At 41.7% G+C, this 17,756-nt stretch overlaps 1 protein-coding gene across 5 annotated transcripts in view; it reads right to left on the reverse strand.

Annotated features, from left to right (window-relative positions):
- SIM2 (SIM bHLH transcription factor 2) overlaps positions 1–17,756 on the reverse strand; it is an 81,099-nt gene that overhangs the window by 4,448 nt on the left and 58,895 nt on the right. For all 5 annotated transcript variants that reach the window (XM_061627695.1, XM_061627694.1, XM_061627697.1 and 2 more), the window contains 3 exons: positions 15,604–15,710; positions 9,264–9,411; positions 7,380–7,548 (listed from right to left, as the gene is read on the reverse strand). In XM_061627695.1, coding sequence (XP_061483679.1) covers positions 7,380–7,548; positions 9,264–9,411; positions 15,604–15,710 — 424 coding nt within the window. The remainder of the gene's footprint in view (positions 1–7,379; positions 7,549–9,263; positions 9,412–15,603; positions 15,711–17,756) is intronic.

Consider the following 17,756-nt stretch of genomic DNA (forward strand, 5'->3'; position numbering starts at 1 on the left):
ATGTGAGCAGGACCAGCTGCAGCTCTTCAGTGGTGAGGGAGGAGGCACTCCACACATGCTCAGATACAGTTTTTAAAATGATTATATCTATTTACTTCAGCTCTCACACTGATAACAGATTCTTTGGCTAAACCCTGAACAAATTAAGGCACAGGAAATTGGGAAGCTGCAAGGAAAACTTAAGGCATGCATGGCAGTAGCTTCTCAAACGTTCAGAGTTTTATTTTAATTGAATCAGCAGTACTGAATAAAAATTCATCAGAACTACGTAAGTTCTGCTAATGTAACTCCAACTGTATCTTTTGCCAGAATTTAGGTGTTAGACACCATCTAAGGCACCCTGTTTTTAGAAATGGAAGGGACAAGATGGTGCAGTCAGAGCTGCAGCTTGTCTCTGATGTATCACTTATTTTAATTACTTTTATCTATTTTATCTATTTTTATTAGGAATCTTCATTCTTTAGTCCTTTTAAGCTTGTTAGTTTTTAGTCTTTTTAGTCTCTCTTTAGTCTGTTTTTAGGAAATCAGTAGGAAACTCTGGGAGTCTCCTATTTTTGAGCATTCTATCTGTCTACCCACTGTTTTGTTTAAAGTACACTGCCAAAGAAGCCGGGAACAGAAAAACAGAACAGAAAAGCATTTTATCAAGGAACTACTTGTTGCTCCATTATTTACAGGAAAGAGCTGGAAGGGAATTGACACAACGCTGATATCTTAGACGTCTTCTCAATCTTATATGGGGGGTTGCGTTTACTCAGAACAGTGGTGACTGATTAATTCCTGACAAATGAACCTTTGAGAACAACAGGTGAGGAAGTTTTATTTTAACCTACTTTTGACTTCTAATCCCAGAAGGCTTAAATTATTTAACTAAGGACCTAGCCCTTGTGGGATTCACTGCTGTTATTGCCTCGACATAATGGTCTATACCAGAAAAAATTACAAGCAATTGGAGCTGGCCCGGTGACTGAAGATGTCTCCTCCATTGTCAAGGCTCACTGCCAATCAAAAACCACTGACTTTCTTAGTCCCATTCTGGAAGAAAGAACAAACCTTGACCCCATTGTTACATCAAATGAGGATAAGATTTTAGATTGGACCTTGGGTCCATTGTGTACGACAAAGAACCTTGACTGGGTATCTCAAGAGAACAGTATGCATAGCTTAGCTGAGGAGCTGGACACAGCGAAGGAAGTGCCTTCTGAATCCAAGTCCCATGGAAGCCATAAAACACCGAAACTATTACATCCCCGTAGTGGCACTAAGAAGGATAAATCCAACTCACCTTCACCATTCACTCTGCTCATCTGATCAATGATAAGGATTCTGATTTCCACCTTGCTGTTAATTTGCTTTGCAACCAACATGAGTTGATTCAGAATCTGTTCACTGGATGGGCAGATGATATTGCCCAGATCAGAAAGTTCCTTTCAGAGTGCAAGGAGCTCCTAACAACCTGAACAGATCTGGTGCTATGCCACACAAAAGTGGGCTGTAACTCTAAAAGCAATGAACACAGTTCACAAGCTGCTGAACAAAGGATCCCATCAACCTATGCTGATGTTTCAGCAAACGAGTTTCCCACTCCAGTGTTCCGCCCCCAGACCACTGAGTAAAATCCCTGATAGCAAGGGAAGTAAGGAAAAATCCCTAGGGCCGGTTAACAAGAAACCCAGGTCAAAAATAAGCAATCTTGTTATTTGTAATACCAAAAAACCCCAAAACATCAAAATCACAACAACCTAAAAATTCAGCTAGAATGAATTTTAATAGGCTAGTCAAGCTACTGGAAGGAAAAGACAGGAATCAAAACATATCCTCCAAGAAGCACAACAATAAGGGGTCCATGGGACTCACTCCCGCAAACACGCTCACCCCTGAAGCCAGACCAGCTCAGCCACCAGCCTACTACTGATGTTCTAGGTGTCATCCAGGACCTGTGGTTAATCTCATAGTTCTCTAAAGGGACAACTCCTCCTCCCTTGGAGAAACTGCAGCAAACCTATCCCTCAGATTGCTCCCTGGAAACTTCATCCTGGCATCTTCAGCTCCAGAATCAAAACCTGGTCTTCACCAACTATCCTAAGTCAAAGGGCTTGCTTACGAAATCCAAGCGTATAGCTCACTTTGTACAGCTCACCAAAGATCTCAGTGCGATCGCCTTGGATTCAGATGCTATAAGGAAGGTAGAGTATCTTTTCTGTAACTATTATTCTTCACGGGCAATTATAACTTTTACTTCACCCCATTTAGCAGCTAGAGTTTATAGCTCTAAACAAGCATTCCTCAGTAGGGGCATGAGAGTCTGGACGCAGAGCTTGGAAAAGTTACTTTTTTGAACTACAACTCCCATCAGCCCCAGCCAGCATGGCCACTGGATTGGGCTGATGGGAGTTGTAGTTCAAAGAAGTAACTTTTCCAAGCTCTGGTCTGGAGGCATTTTAAAGATATGTCCCCAGCTTCCTCCCTTGGGCCCTTGCAGAATCAGAAGTTTTCCCCTCCTGGCCCTTCAAGCAAGGTCCCCCCGTAGGGAAACTGAAAGAAATTACTGCAACTTACAATCCACTCTCAGTATCTCAACATCAACTAAGTAAATTTAGCTCTAATGCCGAGCCTTCTGGGTCCATTAATAATGTTGAGATAGCTGGGCTCAGTAACATCACTGCTACCCCAGAGGATTTTACTAAATAAGAACTTATGCTTATTGACAGCTTTAGCATCTTGCCTGCACAAAAGCAAAACACGATTTTGCTGAGACTTTCTACAACATTTACTACAAAACAAACTCTCAACAGCGAACTGAGATTCCCTTTGGTTTAAACTGTAAAAAAGATCATGCCCTTAAGAAGGTCCTTAGAACTACCTCCCGGGATAAAGGAAGCCCTTCAGGAAGGGGCAAGTTTTTAGATCTTAACCCTTACCCCCCCCCAATGTGAAGGGAAATCTGGCCCTAAGTCCTGAGATCCTGGTACTAAAACCTTCCAAGCAACCTCATTCTTCTGTCTCCCCTAAGAAAGGGGAGTGGAGCCCTACGCCTGCTTCATATGATGCCAACTGCTGTGATGCCGCCCTGGGCTCCTGCTGGGAGGAAGGGCAGGATATAAATAAAACAACAAACAAAACAAAATAAATAAATACACAAAAACTCCTGTCGCCAACCTTACGTCTGTAGCCCTAAGAAATACAACTGGCTCACCGTCCAACAGCTGCAACATGAAATTGGCTCTCAAAACACGAGCGATCAGTGTAAGCCATCCTCTGAAATATTTAGCCCCCAAGTTCCAATATCTGTGTTGAGTAATATGGAGTGCGGCCTGCACGCAATAGAGGAATCAGATTGACTAAGACCAGCCAAAGCTAATATTTCATCTAAATATGAGGCCACAAGGAGGAAAACATCACATGAAATTGGAGGTATTTTAAATAATGCTGATTGGAAGGGCAATTTTGGGAAAGTACGTAGCCCAGCAGAGCGTCAGCAATTGCTCAAAACTCAAGAGCAGCAATGGAACAACTTATTGGAAGATCCTTTTAACCCCCTGCTGTCTGAAAAGTACTTAAGACCTACCCTTATTGGCAGTTACTGCACCATTGCTGTTATGCTCCTTTCATGGAACATTGCTTGCTAGGCCTCTAAGAAGTCAGACCCTCTCTTTAAAGAGTATACAGATAAATTTGATATAATTCTGCTCCAAGAAACTTGGGTATGAACCTCAGTGGAGATAGATGGGTTTGTTACAAACAATCTCCAGGCCGCTGTAGGGGAAAGGCACGGAAAAGCTAAAGGAGGCCTGGCTCTCCTGGTCTCTACAAAGCTTCAGGCCACAGTAACTAAAGTAGACCCATTCGATCGATGGCCCTTGACTTGGATTGCAAAATTCAGTCAGTGTAGCCTTTCAATCATTAATGTCTATCCCCCCCCCCCCCGGGAGCTCAATCTATAAGAAGTGAAAACTGGTCTACCTTTGAAGAGTATCTAACCTTTTCCTTGTGTTTCCTAATGCTCTAGTAGTAGTGGCAGGTGATTTCAATGCTAGAATAGGCCCTTCTGATGATGTCTGGTATTCCCACTTTAATGCAGTACTCCCTGTACATGAGACAGGATCTTCATCTTTCCCCCGCCACTCTAAAGATAGCAAACTAAATTGGAGGTGGTTTCATCTAGCCAAACTTGCGTCCAAGCTCAACCTATTTATTCTCAATGGAGGGTCTTATGGCAATTCCCCTGGAGAATTTCCTTATTGGTCAGAATGTGGTGCCAGCACAATCGATTATGTTCTGACCTCACTTAATTAATTCGCACCTTGCATGAAAATAATTCTCTTAGAATAGGGTGCAATCTGCAGGGTCATCTGTCCCCCGCAGCTCCACTAAACAGGGAAGTGAGACAGGGCTGCATTCTGGCCCCCCTACTATTTAATTTTTACATCAACTCTCTAGTTCCAGCCTTAACAAATCCAGACTGTCACCCGCCCAAATTAGCGAACCGACCCATTCCTGCCTTATTGTATGCGGATGACACTGTTATATTATCTTACTCAGTAGTAGGACTCAGGAGAGCTCTTCGCGCCTTTATAGCATACTGTACAGAGGAGAAGCTTACAATTAACTACCAAAAGATCAAAATCTTGGTATTTTCCAAAAGATATAAAAAGCGTAGATGGAGGGTCAATGGGCACGATATCGAACAGGTCAAGGTATACAAATACGTGGGTGTAGTTTTTCAAACAACTGGCCTATGGAGAGCCCAAATTGCATATCTTTCTGAGAATGCCCAAAGGACTACTTTTGCTATTCTGAGATTTTTCTTTTCAAAAGGGGGTTCCCATATTACCTCTGTCATCAAAGTTTTCCAGGGCAAGGTGTTGGCCCAATTACTCTATGGTTCTCAGATATGCATTTATAAAGTTTTTCACTCCCTGGAAGCAATACAGTCCAAGTTTCTATGTTCCATTTTTGGTGCCCCACGTGGCATTCCCAACGCCCTACTCAGATTGGAATCTGGGCTGGTTTCTTTTGAAGCACAAGCATGGCTAAACACATTAAGCTTTTGGCTCAAGCTAAATTTTAGACCTCAAGGACTAGCCCCCCTGATTTTAACAGATAAATTGACCTCTGGTTGGGCAAGTATGGTTGGGAAAAAATTACATCTTTATGGATTTTCTCCCTCAGCTCTGGTCCAGGTGGGACCTATAAATGCCAAAGAAACTATTAAGAACCGGATTAGGGATGTTGCCTTACAAGTAGACAGAGCCCAGGCTTTGTGTTACCCGTTTCCGTGAATTACAGTAAGAATTTTGCACCTGAAGCCTATCTTTGTGAGCTAGAGATTCCTAAGTATTGTAGAGCCTTTACACTGGCTCGTTTTAATTCTTTACCATCAGCCTCATTGGAGGGGAGATAATTGCGTATTCCTTATTCCCAACACATCTGCCCATGTCAATCAGGTGAGGTTGAATCAATCACTCATGTCCTATTACACTGTACATACTATAAGGACATTCATTCCTTTTATATTGCTCCAATTTTAAAAAATACCAGGTAGATATGACACATTTTATACCTCCTTTCTTCTCTCAGATTTGAGAAATGAAATAACTTTTAAAGTGGCAAACATTTGTGTCTTAGCATGTATTATAAGGAAACAGATGGTTAATGCATCTTAACATTAGTATACTAGAGTTTAATTTATTTTAGTTTTTCAGTTTGTTTATACATAAGCTGTATAATTCAATCTGCTTATTTGTTTATATGCAATTCTTCTGCCTTTCTGTATTTAAATGCTTGTATTTGTATGGCTGGTTATTCACCATAAACAATAAAGTATAAGTAAGGAATGATTCATATTGCAAAGGGAAATTGTGTCACCAACCATTCTTCCATTCTAGACAGAGCTCCATTTGCAATTTATTTATGATCTACAGAACTGAAATGCACTGTTTCTTATCATAAACTGGCAGAGCAGCCAAAGGAACGATTTGTGAATTAGAGACAACTGGAGTTTGCTACATACAGACATACCTACAAAACAAACAAGATGTGGGGGTTTCCAAGGGTTGCATGCCAATGGTGGGCAGGGCCAGAGGCAAAAGTGAGCGGAGCAATAAGTAAAATTTACCTTTGTACAGTAGGCTGGTTTCTATATGCACCAGTCTCTATCCTCCATGCTGAGAAGCCAGAGGCATTATCAGAGCTCAAGGACATATTCCAGCCAGACAAAAACACTCACGTTGTTGCTGGAGTTATCAGAGGCAGAGAACTCTGAGAGACCTGGAGTGCCTGAGGTTCCCGACCCTTGTTGTACTGTGAGCTCTACTTCCCTTGCTTCACTCTGGATCTGACAAACATACTTGGCTCTGGATCAAAAGCCCAATGTCACCCCTCCCTCCATGTTTTATCAAAGTGCACAGCCTTGCTCAAAGGGGAAAGCTTCTTAATGATGGACACAAGGGCAATCCAGTTAGTGCTATACAAATCTGGCTTCTGGTCTAAATCAGGTTTCCCCTAAGCCCAACCAGGGAAGTCTGTCAGAAATGTAGTATGTGTGCAAATCACTGAAATTATGGACATCTGTAGACACCCAAATGACTCCCTCACTTTTAAGTACATCTACCTATTAAAAGAAAGGATTGCTGCACACACCCTATTACCCAAATGTTCAACTGGATCATTATTTAATGTGCATATATTGTTTGCTCTTACTTGTACTAAGCAGGACACTGGTCCTTGGTTAACAAAAACTCCATGAGGAAGCAGGAGATACAGAGACTCTCTACCTGTATATACAAGTTCAAATTATGCTTTTTCCTGTTCTTTTTATTTCATTGTTCTATGTCCACCCCCATTCCCATCTTTCCTTTTCTATAAACCTGCTATCCATAAGACGTTGGCAACTTCTATAATACCACATCCTCTCAACTCTGCACCCTATTCCCTGGGGGACCATAGGAAGCTTCAAATCTCCCCCTCAGAGGCCAGGGAAAAGCTCTGAGCACTGAGAGAGAAATCCATCTACAGGTAACGTTCTCAGTCTGAGCACCTTTCTGGACCTAGTCAGATCTTCCCTCCTTTCTGCCCATTTAAATGGCTTTACCAGGACTAAGGGTGGATGTTGCTGGTACAAAAGCATGCGCAGTTCCCTAGCTTGCTTGAAATTTTCAATGCAACTTATGGTACTGTATTGCTGCAACAGTCCTTATTCTTGATACTCGGTATTATAAGCAGCACTTTGTAAGATCGAGCTATTAAGAGGAACAGAATTTAATATTTTGACAAGTACTGAGGATCAAAGAAATTCCAGCAACTATAGCTACTGTCACATATACAGTAGGTTGTCATACTGTTTTAACATGAAATGTTAACAGGGAACAAGCTATTACCTGCTGTGGATATGGTGGTGTTCTGAATTTTGTCTTCATTTTATTACTTCTAGGTTTTGTTGCTTTTCTTGTTTCTTGTGAGGTAGACACTGAGTTTCTGCATGAAAACTGTGATTTAGAAATGGTGACCTGGTCCAATGATAATGGAAGTTCCTTATATTCTATGTCTCTGCAAAAACAACAGCATTGCAACTGATGAATGGTTCTCAAACCGTTTTCTTCTCTCTCCTTACTTTGTGACCCAAGTACATAAATCGGGGGAGAACCTCAGGCACAGGGGCCAGATGAGGCCCTCCAGTGCTCTATATCTAGTCCTTGGGAATCTGAAGGCCATGCACCCTCCTAAGGTCACATCCCACAAAGCCACTGTTTCACATCCTCCTTGAGTGCATTTGCCTCGCTGGAATGTTTCCTTGAACTGTGATGATGTCTCTTGTTTGCTTGGATGAATGGATGGAGGACAGAGACATAGCACCATGTGTGCAAATATCTGAGTTTGTACAGTAGGCTGCATTCCAGCCACACATTGCTAGCCTGTGGCCTCTGTAAGGCTATCAATGAAGGGATGTGGCCCTTTGGCTGAAAAAAGTTTCCATCCCTAAGGGGTCAAGACCCAGTAGTACTGTGATGATACATGTGCCAGTGTAAAAACTGCAGCAAAGATACAAGGCCAAATACCAGAGTCTTCCTCACCCTGCATTACTCTCACAACCTTAATTACAGTAGGAAATGGGCCCAAGATGCTACATCTAGATACATAATTCACTGAAAGCCCCCTAAGGCAGGGGTCAGCATCCTTGCAGCCCTTGGCCTAATTTCATCCAGATAGCAAGGAGGGGAAAAACAAGGGTGAAAAAAATGGGACAAACAGAGAAAGGGGGGCTGTGGTCCAACTCCACCCAGCACTGGTATGCAGCCAACAGATTTCCCCCACAAGGCAACGTGGCCCACAACAGAAAGAATTCTGCCCATCCCTGTCCGAAAGTAACACAGTCTATCTTCATGGCATGAGATTTTTTACCTACTGAGGCTGGGTTTTGTTTATTACTTTCTGAAGTTTTGGCAATTAGATGATCTGCACCTACATTTTCAAGATCAAATGTACTAAAATTGTCTTCATACCACTTTAGTTCATTATATTTCAGAATGTCAAAATAGAGCAGGGCCAGCTCTACCATTAGACAGAGCAAGGTGGTCACATTATTAATTAATTCACTAATACATACCCCTGCCTTTCGGCCCAAGGCCCTCAAGGCGGCTTACACATCAGGCAGCAGATGCTGGTGTGCAGGGGAGACAGTAGCAGCAACATCCTTAGCTATTCCACATGCTCCCTGATCAGCTGTTTCCCTCTGATGGATCACAGAATTATGAGTGTGCCCTGTACCCCCTATGCTAGACTGCTCCCTTCAGGTTCAGTGGAGGATGCTGTACCAGTGCCAGTGTTGAAATAAGATTTAACTTCTAGTTCAATCATCTTCTGTATGTGGAAGGAGGATGTGCCCTCTTGCCCTTTGTGTCACACAAAGTGTTCATGGCCCTGGAAGAGGGGCTTAAGAAGGGTTTTTTACTATGTGTATTTGCAATGTACTTAGATTAGCTGTCTAGAACAAGAGGTTTTCAGCTGTTGGGTTGAGATGCACAAGTAAGCTGGGCCTCAGTCCTTCTTAGGTGGATCATACCAATGTGTTTTACCCTTGGTCTCTATCTAGAAAAAGACAACCTTACTAAAATCTGATACAGCGTTATAAAGTACAAGAAAAAATATATTATCTATAAACTTTTTTAGTGGAAAGCAAGATGGAAGAAACAGCTAAATTATAAACACGAGACATCAGTGAACAAGGTGAATGTGATATACAACGGTAGGAAATATGAACTTACGTTAGGACATAATTAACACTCACTATGCAGTGAGGTCGTGATGAGCGGCTATTGTGTACAATGGTGGCATAACTCTGGACCCAAACCCAGCCACCGTTCTTGGACAGCAACCGATAGTACTTGGTTGTGACTTGTCCTTTCACCAACACTATAAAACATCACATAAAAGGGATTTAATTGACTCATAATCTGACCCAGACCTGCTTGCTTGCTTTAAGCACTGTTATATCCTATACGTTCTGGCCATACTATTCTACTTTGGTTTATTTGTTTTTATTCCTATAATTGAACTTCTAAGCAAGGATATGGTGCTTCTGTACTTGAATGTTCTCTTAATATAGATCATATCTAATATAGAATCCAATAATTAAAACACAATCCTATGCTTGTCTACTCAGAAGTAAGCCCCACTATGTGTGCCAAGGATCATAGTCTAAATTAAATAGTCTAAATTATAATACCCTTTAAAAATTGATCCTGAACTTATGGCTTCTGCCTAATCAATAGTTTATCTAATTATCCTACAGTGCAATACAAAATCTCAAACCAAAAAATATTCTTTCATATCCTATTCTTAACATCCCATCTTGACCATAGGTCTAAAAGAATGAAATCATATGGAAGAAAAACATTTTGGGTGATCTTCGATATTAGCCCTACTCAGAGTACATCCACTGTAACTAATAGACCTCAGTTAATCATATCTATTAAATGCAATGGGTCTCCTCTGAGTAGGGATAGCACTGAATACCACCCTTTGGACTGTAAACTTTCACAGTGGCTACTTTCATACAATCATATCTTGGTTTAATAAGCCAAGGTATGGATGAGCCTCATACACCTGTGTGCAGCTACTTTGCTCCTATCGTTGTGTAAGCCAACAAGTTTGCAGTTAACTATAGCTTCCTGTTAAGTTTGAACTGGAAAACAAGTCAACTGGAAACCAAACAAGCCAGGAGATTAAACTAACTTTAAATCATGGCTTATTATTTTAGCTTGTTCAAAATGAGAGGTTGCTAGATGTATTCTGCTACCACTTCCACCGTCATAGTCTTAGGTGCCAAGATAGCCCTCAATTTAAATTATTTCCATTCCCCCCCCCGAATGTGAATAAGGGGGTACTTTGCCTACTTTATGCTGCCTTCTCTTTCAGCAGATCCTGAAACTGAAAGTGGATTTGCATGAGGTGGGATGAGAAACTTCTTCATTGTTCCTCTTGGCCGCAGGACAAAACCAGCATGCAAGAAAACGTAACTTCCTCTTGCCTACTTTATACATGCCTTCTCAATCAGTACTCTTATTAATGGGTGGAAAGTTACTTCTTCCAAGTCAAAGCTCAGATTCTAACTAGTCATTTTATGAGACTCATAGCTAGTGCTACCAATCTCTCTTCTCCCCTTCCGCTTCCTTCAAGTATCTAGTTGAACATACTATGTGACATGATGTTATTGCACCGTGTGTCACATCATTTACTGTCAAGGGCTGGGCTTTCCTCAGCACAATGACATCTTGTTACTTGTTCAATTATGAACTACAAGAGCATTGCCTGGGGGGAGAGGGAACATGGGTAGCAGCAATTAGACCCTCAGGCACTTGTTAAGGTAGTCAAAGCAGCCCATACTTTTCACAATGAATGAGAAAAGGTAGGACCTTTGACAAAACTAGCTGTAACCGGCTGGCTAACCACTTCAAGGATAAAGTCGCTTGGCTCCACAGTGATTTAGATGCTGTTGTTGTGGCAGTGCCAGCCACGGTGTCCAATGCAACATTGAACCCAGTGTTGTAGTATCAATTCCAGTTAATGCAGCCTGATAATGTGGACAGGATGGTTGCAGTGATGCACTCAATCAGCTGCTCATTAGATCCTTGTCCATCCTGGCTTACTCAAGCTAGCCAGAGTGGGGTGACTGAATGGGTCACAGTTGTGATAAATGCATCTTTGCAGGATGGTGTGTTGCCCAGTACCCTTAAAGAGGTGGTGGTGCATTCACTTCTTTAAAAGCCCACTCTGGACCCAATGGAGTATAACAACTATAGACCAGTCACCAACACTCCTTTCTTGGCAAAGGTGGTGGAGAAGGTGGTTGTAGAACAACTGTAGGTAATTCCTGGATGAGACTGATCTAGATCCATTACAATCTGGATGCAGACCCAGTTTCAGAATAGAATCAGCTTTGGTTGCCCTGGTGAATTACCTTTATTGTGAGAGAAACTGGGGGAGGGTGACTTGCTCAATCTCTCAGCAGCCTTTGATACCATTGACCATGGTATCCTGAACTGTCTTGGTGGGATGGGTATCGGAGGCACCATATTATGGCGAGTGTTCCTCAGCCCCCTGGCACTTGTTCTATGGGGTTCTCCAGGGTACTGTTCTCTCCCCACTGCTATTTAACATCTATTGAAGCCATTGGCAGCAGTCATTAGGCATTTTGGACCACAGTGTCATCAGTATGCTGATGATATGCAGCTCTACTTCTCCTGATTCATTATACAGAGGCTGAGAACGTTCTGGATTGGTGTCTGAATGCTGTGGTGGATGAGGGCCAATAAACTACTTGAATCCTGGGAAGACCAAGGCTCTTTGGGTAAGTGGTTCCCATGTCCAGGAGACAGGCAAGGTACGTATTCCGGATGGGATTGCACTCCCTCTGAAGAAATAGGTAGCTTAGAGGTACTCCTAGATTACTGTTTGTCACTAGAGGCCCAAGATTCCTCTGTGGCTCGGAGTGCCTTTTACCAGTTCTGTCTGGTTTGTCAGCTACAGCCATTCCTGGACAGAGATAGCCTGACCATTGCAGTCTATGCTTTGGTAACCTCAAGGCTAGATTACTGCAATACGCTCTATGTGGGGCTGCCCTTGGGCCTGGTTCAGTAGTTTCAGCTGGTGCAAAATGCAGCAGCTAGACTGCTGACGGGGGCACATGGCTGGCAACATGTAACACCACTACTAAAACATCTGCACTTGCTGCCCATCTACTGCTGAGCCAGATTCAAGGTCCTTGTATTAATTTACAAAGGCATGAACAACTTAGGTCCAAGGTACCTTAGGGGCCACCTGAACCCTTCTATCCCAGCTCAGTTACTGAGATCATCTGCAAGAACAGCACTGCAGGAACCTCTAAGGTAGCAAGGCTCATTTAACAGCGATACAAAAGGGACCCTTCGGTATTATCGGCCCAGTTCTCTAGAATGCCCTGCCAACAGAGACTCAGCAGGCACCTTACGCCTGCTGAAAACCTTTCTGTTCCACCAAGCTTATGTCTTTTTGCAGAAGTTGACCTTTGTTTTTACTGTATTTTAAATGTTTTTATTGTACACTTTTTATTTGTTATAAACTGTTTTATGTTGTTTTTAAATGAAATAACGGTTTACAAATTTGTTTATAAATAAATGGAAGAAAAGCAGACCCTTATACCATATTGCAAGCTCCTTGATTCCCCCAAAGTTCCACATGTGGCTTATGAGAGAAATGGGACACCATGGTTTTGGGTAAGAAGGTTAGAAGTCCTGCTCAGTACAGTGGTCTAGCTTTAACCTAGTTATATTTCCTTACAGACTGCTTGTCAAACCTCCTGATCCATGTATTGTTACAGAAAGGTAAAACATCTGTTCTAATCCCAATACTTTGGATTCAGGTATTAACAGATATGCAAGCCCTAACGAGAGTTTGGATTTTCTTATTATAGATTTGTTCAGCTAAGGTAGCCCATTGCCTGAAGGTTTTGAACATGAATTGCTCAGGGCCAAACAACACACACAACCATTCATATTATAAATGTAACATTATTCAGTTGCCTTCCCCAACTGCTATTTGCTCCAGAAGGTGATGTAAACAAGACCATGGGGGGCAAATACCAGATACGTGAGGGCAATGTTTGGTGGGAAATCAGTGCAAGGTCCTGTGGGGCTGCTTTTACCTCAAAACAAAAGTGATCAGGCTAAGCACACTTTTCTAAAAAGTATAAATTATGTTATTTAATACATTTCTATGTCTGCCAATCAACAAATGTTATCTAGACTGAACACTTGAATTCTGGGACTACTGCATTGTCAGAACGTTGAAGAAATTTGTCATGATTAAACAAGAGTTGGCCAATTACTACTTAAACATACATGAAAACCGGAGAACTGTGTGGAGCAGTAAATTACACAAACACTATTCCTACCCTGGTGATCCCAATAGCTTGGTATGTTGCCAGTGAAGTTCTCTGGGATATCTTCTATTAGTATTACAGCAACAGCTATAACAATCTGCTTATTTAGCAGTCACCTCATCTCCTTTCAAACACTAGTTCACATTCTTTTAACTAGTAGAATATGGATAACAAAACTCCAGATATTCTGTTTCCTTTGCTAGCAGAATTTCTTTTTCAGTAGCTTCACATATTAAAAGGTTGCACCATGAATTAAGGATGGGGAAAGATTTCAATTCAGTTTCAACCCAAATCTATCAAATTTGTACTTTCCAAAACATGAGAACCAAAACAAGCCTTCCTTCAAAATTTGCTTTTTTGAATTTTGCAATACAGTTCACCAACCAATATTTACAAAAATGCATATATTAGGAGAAAGTGCACATAAAAATTAATATATGAGTGAAAATAACATGCAATAACACATTATATGGCAAGAAATGGCTTGCAAAAATGTGTACATTAGTCAAAACTGACTACAAAAATATGTTTATTAGGAGAAATTCAAACTAAAGCGCTGGAGAATTTTCATGACAATTTTTAAAAACAAGTTTGCAAATTGCTGCAGAAATGTGAACTAAATTTAAGATTGGAAAAATGAGAAACTGAGAGAACCGAATTGACAGATCTTTCCATCCCTACTACGAATTAATGTGAAACCTGGTTGTAGACTGTAATGCATTACTATTTCACATGCGAGTTTTTTTACTATGACATACGAGCCATGAAAGCTGTGCTTTCCCAGCACTTATACATACAGTGAAAACCCACAGGTACCATCATCATACAACACTGCCGTAACGGCACCCCTCAGAAGACCCATTGTAATATCCAGGAATTAGTATGGTGTGATGCAAATGTTCCCTTCAGTGCCTATTTCTCCTACAGGTATCCTTTGTGCCTAAATGTCCTCTTGGCTCCCATGCGAAATTTACGGAGTACATTACAGACAAGATAGCCAGGTGTCCAAGTCGGATTACACTTAATTAGATTAGTTGCCAAAGCACAGGTGTAACTGATAATCATTCAGTTACCTAAGCATAAGTCAGCAAAATGTATTGGTCCCTATGGTGGGGAAACAGTATAAACATTCCAAGGGAACCTGTAACAGACAACCTCTCTGTGGGCAATGATCATGCCACAGCTGACTGGCCCTGGAGCTCATCCACTGCTGCAGCAGGCTTCCCAGTAACTGAAGGGATGTCAGTTTCTGTATCTTTCATATCCTTTTTCTTGTTGTTGTTTTGTTGTTGATGTTGCTGTTATTATTATTATTATTTGATTTATATCCCACCCTTCCTCCCAGCAGGAGCCCAGGGCAGCAAACAAAAACACTAAAAATATTAAAACATCATAAAAACAAACTTTAAAACACATTAAAACAAAACATCTTCAAAAACGTTACTTTAAAAAAAGCTATCAAAACATCTTCTAAGATTAAAAGCATTTTAAAAAAGGTTTAAGAACATATTAAAAAGCAATTCCAACACAGATGCAGACTGGGATAAGTCTCAACTTAAAAGGCTTGTTGAAAGAGGAAGGTCTTCAATAGGCACCGAAAAGTTAACAGAGATAGTGCCTGTCTAATATTTAAAGGGAGGAAATTCCACAGGGTAGGTGCTGCCACACTAAAGGTCTGTTTCCTATGTTGTGCAGAACAGACCTCCTGATAAGATGGTATCTGCAGGAGGCCCTCACCTGCAGAGCGCAGTGATCAACTATGTATGTAAGGGATAAGACGGTCTTTCAGGTATCCTAGTCCCAAGCTGTGTAGGGCTTTGTACACTAAAACTAGAACCTTGAACTTGGCCCGGTAGCAAATGGACAGCCAGTGCAATTCTTTCAGCAGCGGGATAACACGTTAATAATAATAATAATATTTAATTTGTGTGTCGCCTATCTGGCAGATAGCCACTCTAGGCGACGTACATCAAAATGGGATAAAATACAATAGTTCACAGTACTGTGCCCCAGTGAGTAGTCTCGCCACCTTTCCTCTCCCTCTGAATTACCTTTCCTCTCCCTCTGAATAAAATCATCTGGTAAGGGACAAACCCGGTGTGCTCATTGCCTTGTCAAAATCCTCATGAACCTCAGCCCCAGGGAGGACAACTGCAAAATTATTTTACTTGTCTTCCATTACTTACAGAGATGGTGAGCATATCGTAAATGAAATACATCACATCCATGCACGTGGTGGTAGAGAGTTTTCTCTATCAGGTCCTGTGGCTCATATCCAGTTAATTCAGTAACTCTACAAGAGAAAATATAACTAAATAAACAGCATCCTTAAATATTTGACAGAAATAAATGCTATTTTTCCAGAAATGAAGCATCCTCTAAATCTTAAGAATTGTTTTTTGTTTTTAACTTTGTTGTTACATGGTATGTAAGAGCTTCATGGAACAGACTCGTAAAATCTCATCAGTATTTTAAATACATATGTACATGTCAGTATAAAATATTGTACTGAAATATATCAAGCTCTAAATATAAATGTACTGCCTTCAAGTCGATTCCAACTTATGGTGATCCTATGAACAGGGTTTTCATGGTAAGAGGTATTCAGAGGGGGTTTACCATTGCCTCCCTCTGAGGCTGAGAGGCAGTGACTGGCCCAAGGCCACCCAGTGAGCTTCATGGCTGCGTGTGGATTTGAATCCTGGCCTCCCAAGTCATAGTCCAACACCTTAACCACTACACCACACTGGCTCTCTATATCAAGCTCTACACAGCATCAATTCTATACATGAGGATTTTATAATAGCAATTCTCACTTTTGAGAGGAAACCAGCTGGTGGTAAACATGCAAAGGATGGAACATGCATCCTTAGTGGCTGCTCCATTTTGTAAGATGATGGGCATATGTGCTGCTGGCTCTATTGACTGGTTAATGGGACTGAGCGTGAAAGTTTGCTCCCATTCAGAATTGCCAGTGGTTACAACTAGCAGTACTCAAGGACAAGATTCATGGCACAGGTGAAAGGAATTGCTGTGAGTCTTTTTATAAGGCTTCTGGAGACAATATTAGCACTCTAAAGGGGTACCTGGCTTGAATGAGTACAAGCGTCCCATTACAGAAGCACCTGGCTGTCATTAAGTCCTGTTGCTGGCCCAAATTTGATAGTTATTTCTTTAGGATAACAACATCACACTAAATCTATGCATTGACCTAGATACTTTAATACTATATCTTTGCTTGAGCAGAGAAGGGGGATATATCCTAAGTGTACTCAATGGTATGCATCAGCAACGTGGCAGTCAGTTTTTCCACTCAAAGCTATTAGTGTCTTGTCTTGTGCTTCCTTCCTTCTGTGCATAGTGAGTTACTCAATATAACAGTAAACAAAGATCCTTTTCTTTACTGCTGACAATTTTTCATTTACCTTTTGCAGGATTTATGAGTGTAACAGGAGTGATCAGTCTATGGGGCCTATGATCAATTTATAAATTTGAGACAGCCAAAAAGAAATTAGATATTTGTCTTAGAAGAGGGGGAAACAAATAGCAGTGCCCCTGAATGGGATGAAATAACATTTAAGTTAGATATGACAAAGCAGGACACTAAAAAACCTCAACAAAGAATTCAGGAACTACCAGTAAGGATAAAAGGATAAGCTATGTTTTCAGCAGCTCTTGTATTATGTAAAAGTGTGACCACTTCACTATTCTGATGCAAGATTTTAATAGTTTCAGCCTCCTTTGCAGTATCACTAGATCAGAGGTTCCCAAACTGTGGTCTGCAGACCACCAGTGGTCCACGAGCTTCATGCTGGTGGTCCATGATGTGTTTTTATAGAACCGCAATAACAGCACCTGCTCCAACATAACGTAAGCCTGGGCTTTGCATGTGGCCAGGGCCGCAGACAGACAGGTTGAAAGGGTAAATCAATGCCTGTGAAATGAGCTAGCCTAGCCTGGCTGCTCCAAGTCTCTGCATTTCAGTGAGGTCAGAGCTAGGGGTTGGGGGTCCACAAACTGCTAGGAGCCCTGCGTACCTTCCTGCCAAACGCTGGTTGCCCCTATTCAGAAAGCCAGTAGTGGAGGCAGCAGCAACTTCCCCCCTCAAGGCCTTTTTTCTCTCCTCTAGATGCAGTGAGCTGACTGGATAGATGGGATCTTTTCTCCATCTTCACTTGTCTTTCCTTCTTTCACTCACATGGCTGGGTGGTGGTAGAGGGAGCAGGGAGGGAGGGACTGTCCCGAGTGGTATTAGTAGGGTGGGAGAAGTAGGATGTGTAGCGACAGGGGATGCTAGCTTATGCTGCAGGGGCCCCAGGAATGAGTCTCCTTTTTGTTT

Source organism: Rhineura floridana, chromosome 5 (genome assembly GCF_030035675.1).
Source record: "Rhineura floridana isolate rRhiFlo1 chromosome 5, rRhiFlo1.hap2, whole genome shotgun sequence".
Lineage (NCBI taxonomy): Eukaryota > Metazoa > Chordata > Lepidosauria > Squamata > Rhineuridae > Rhineura > Rhineura floridana.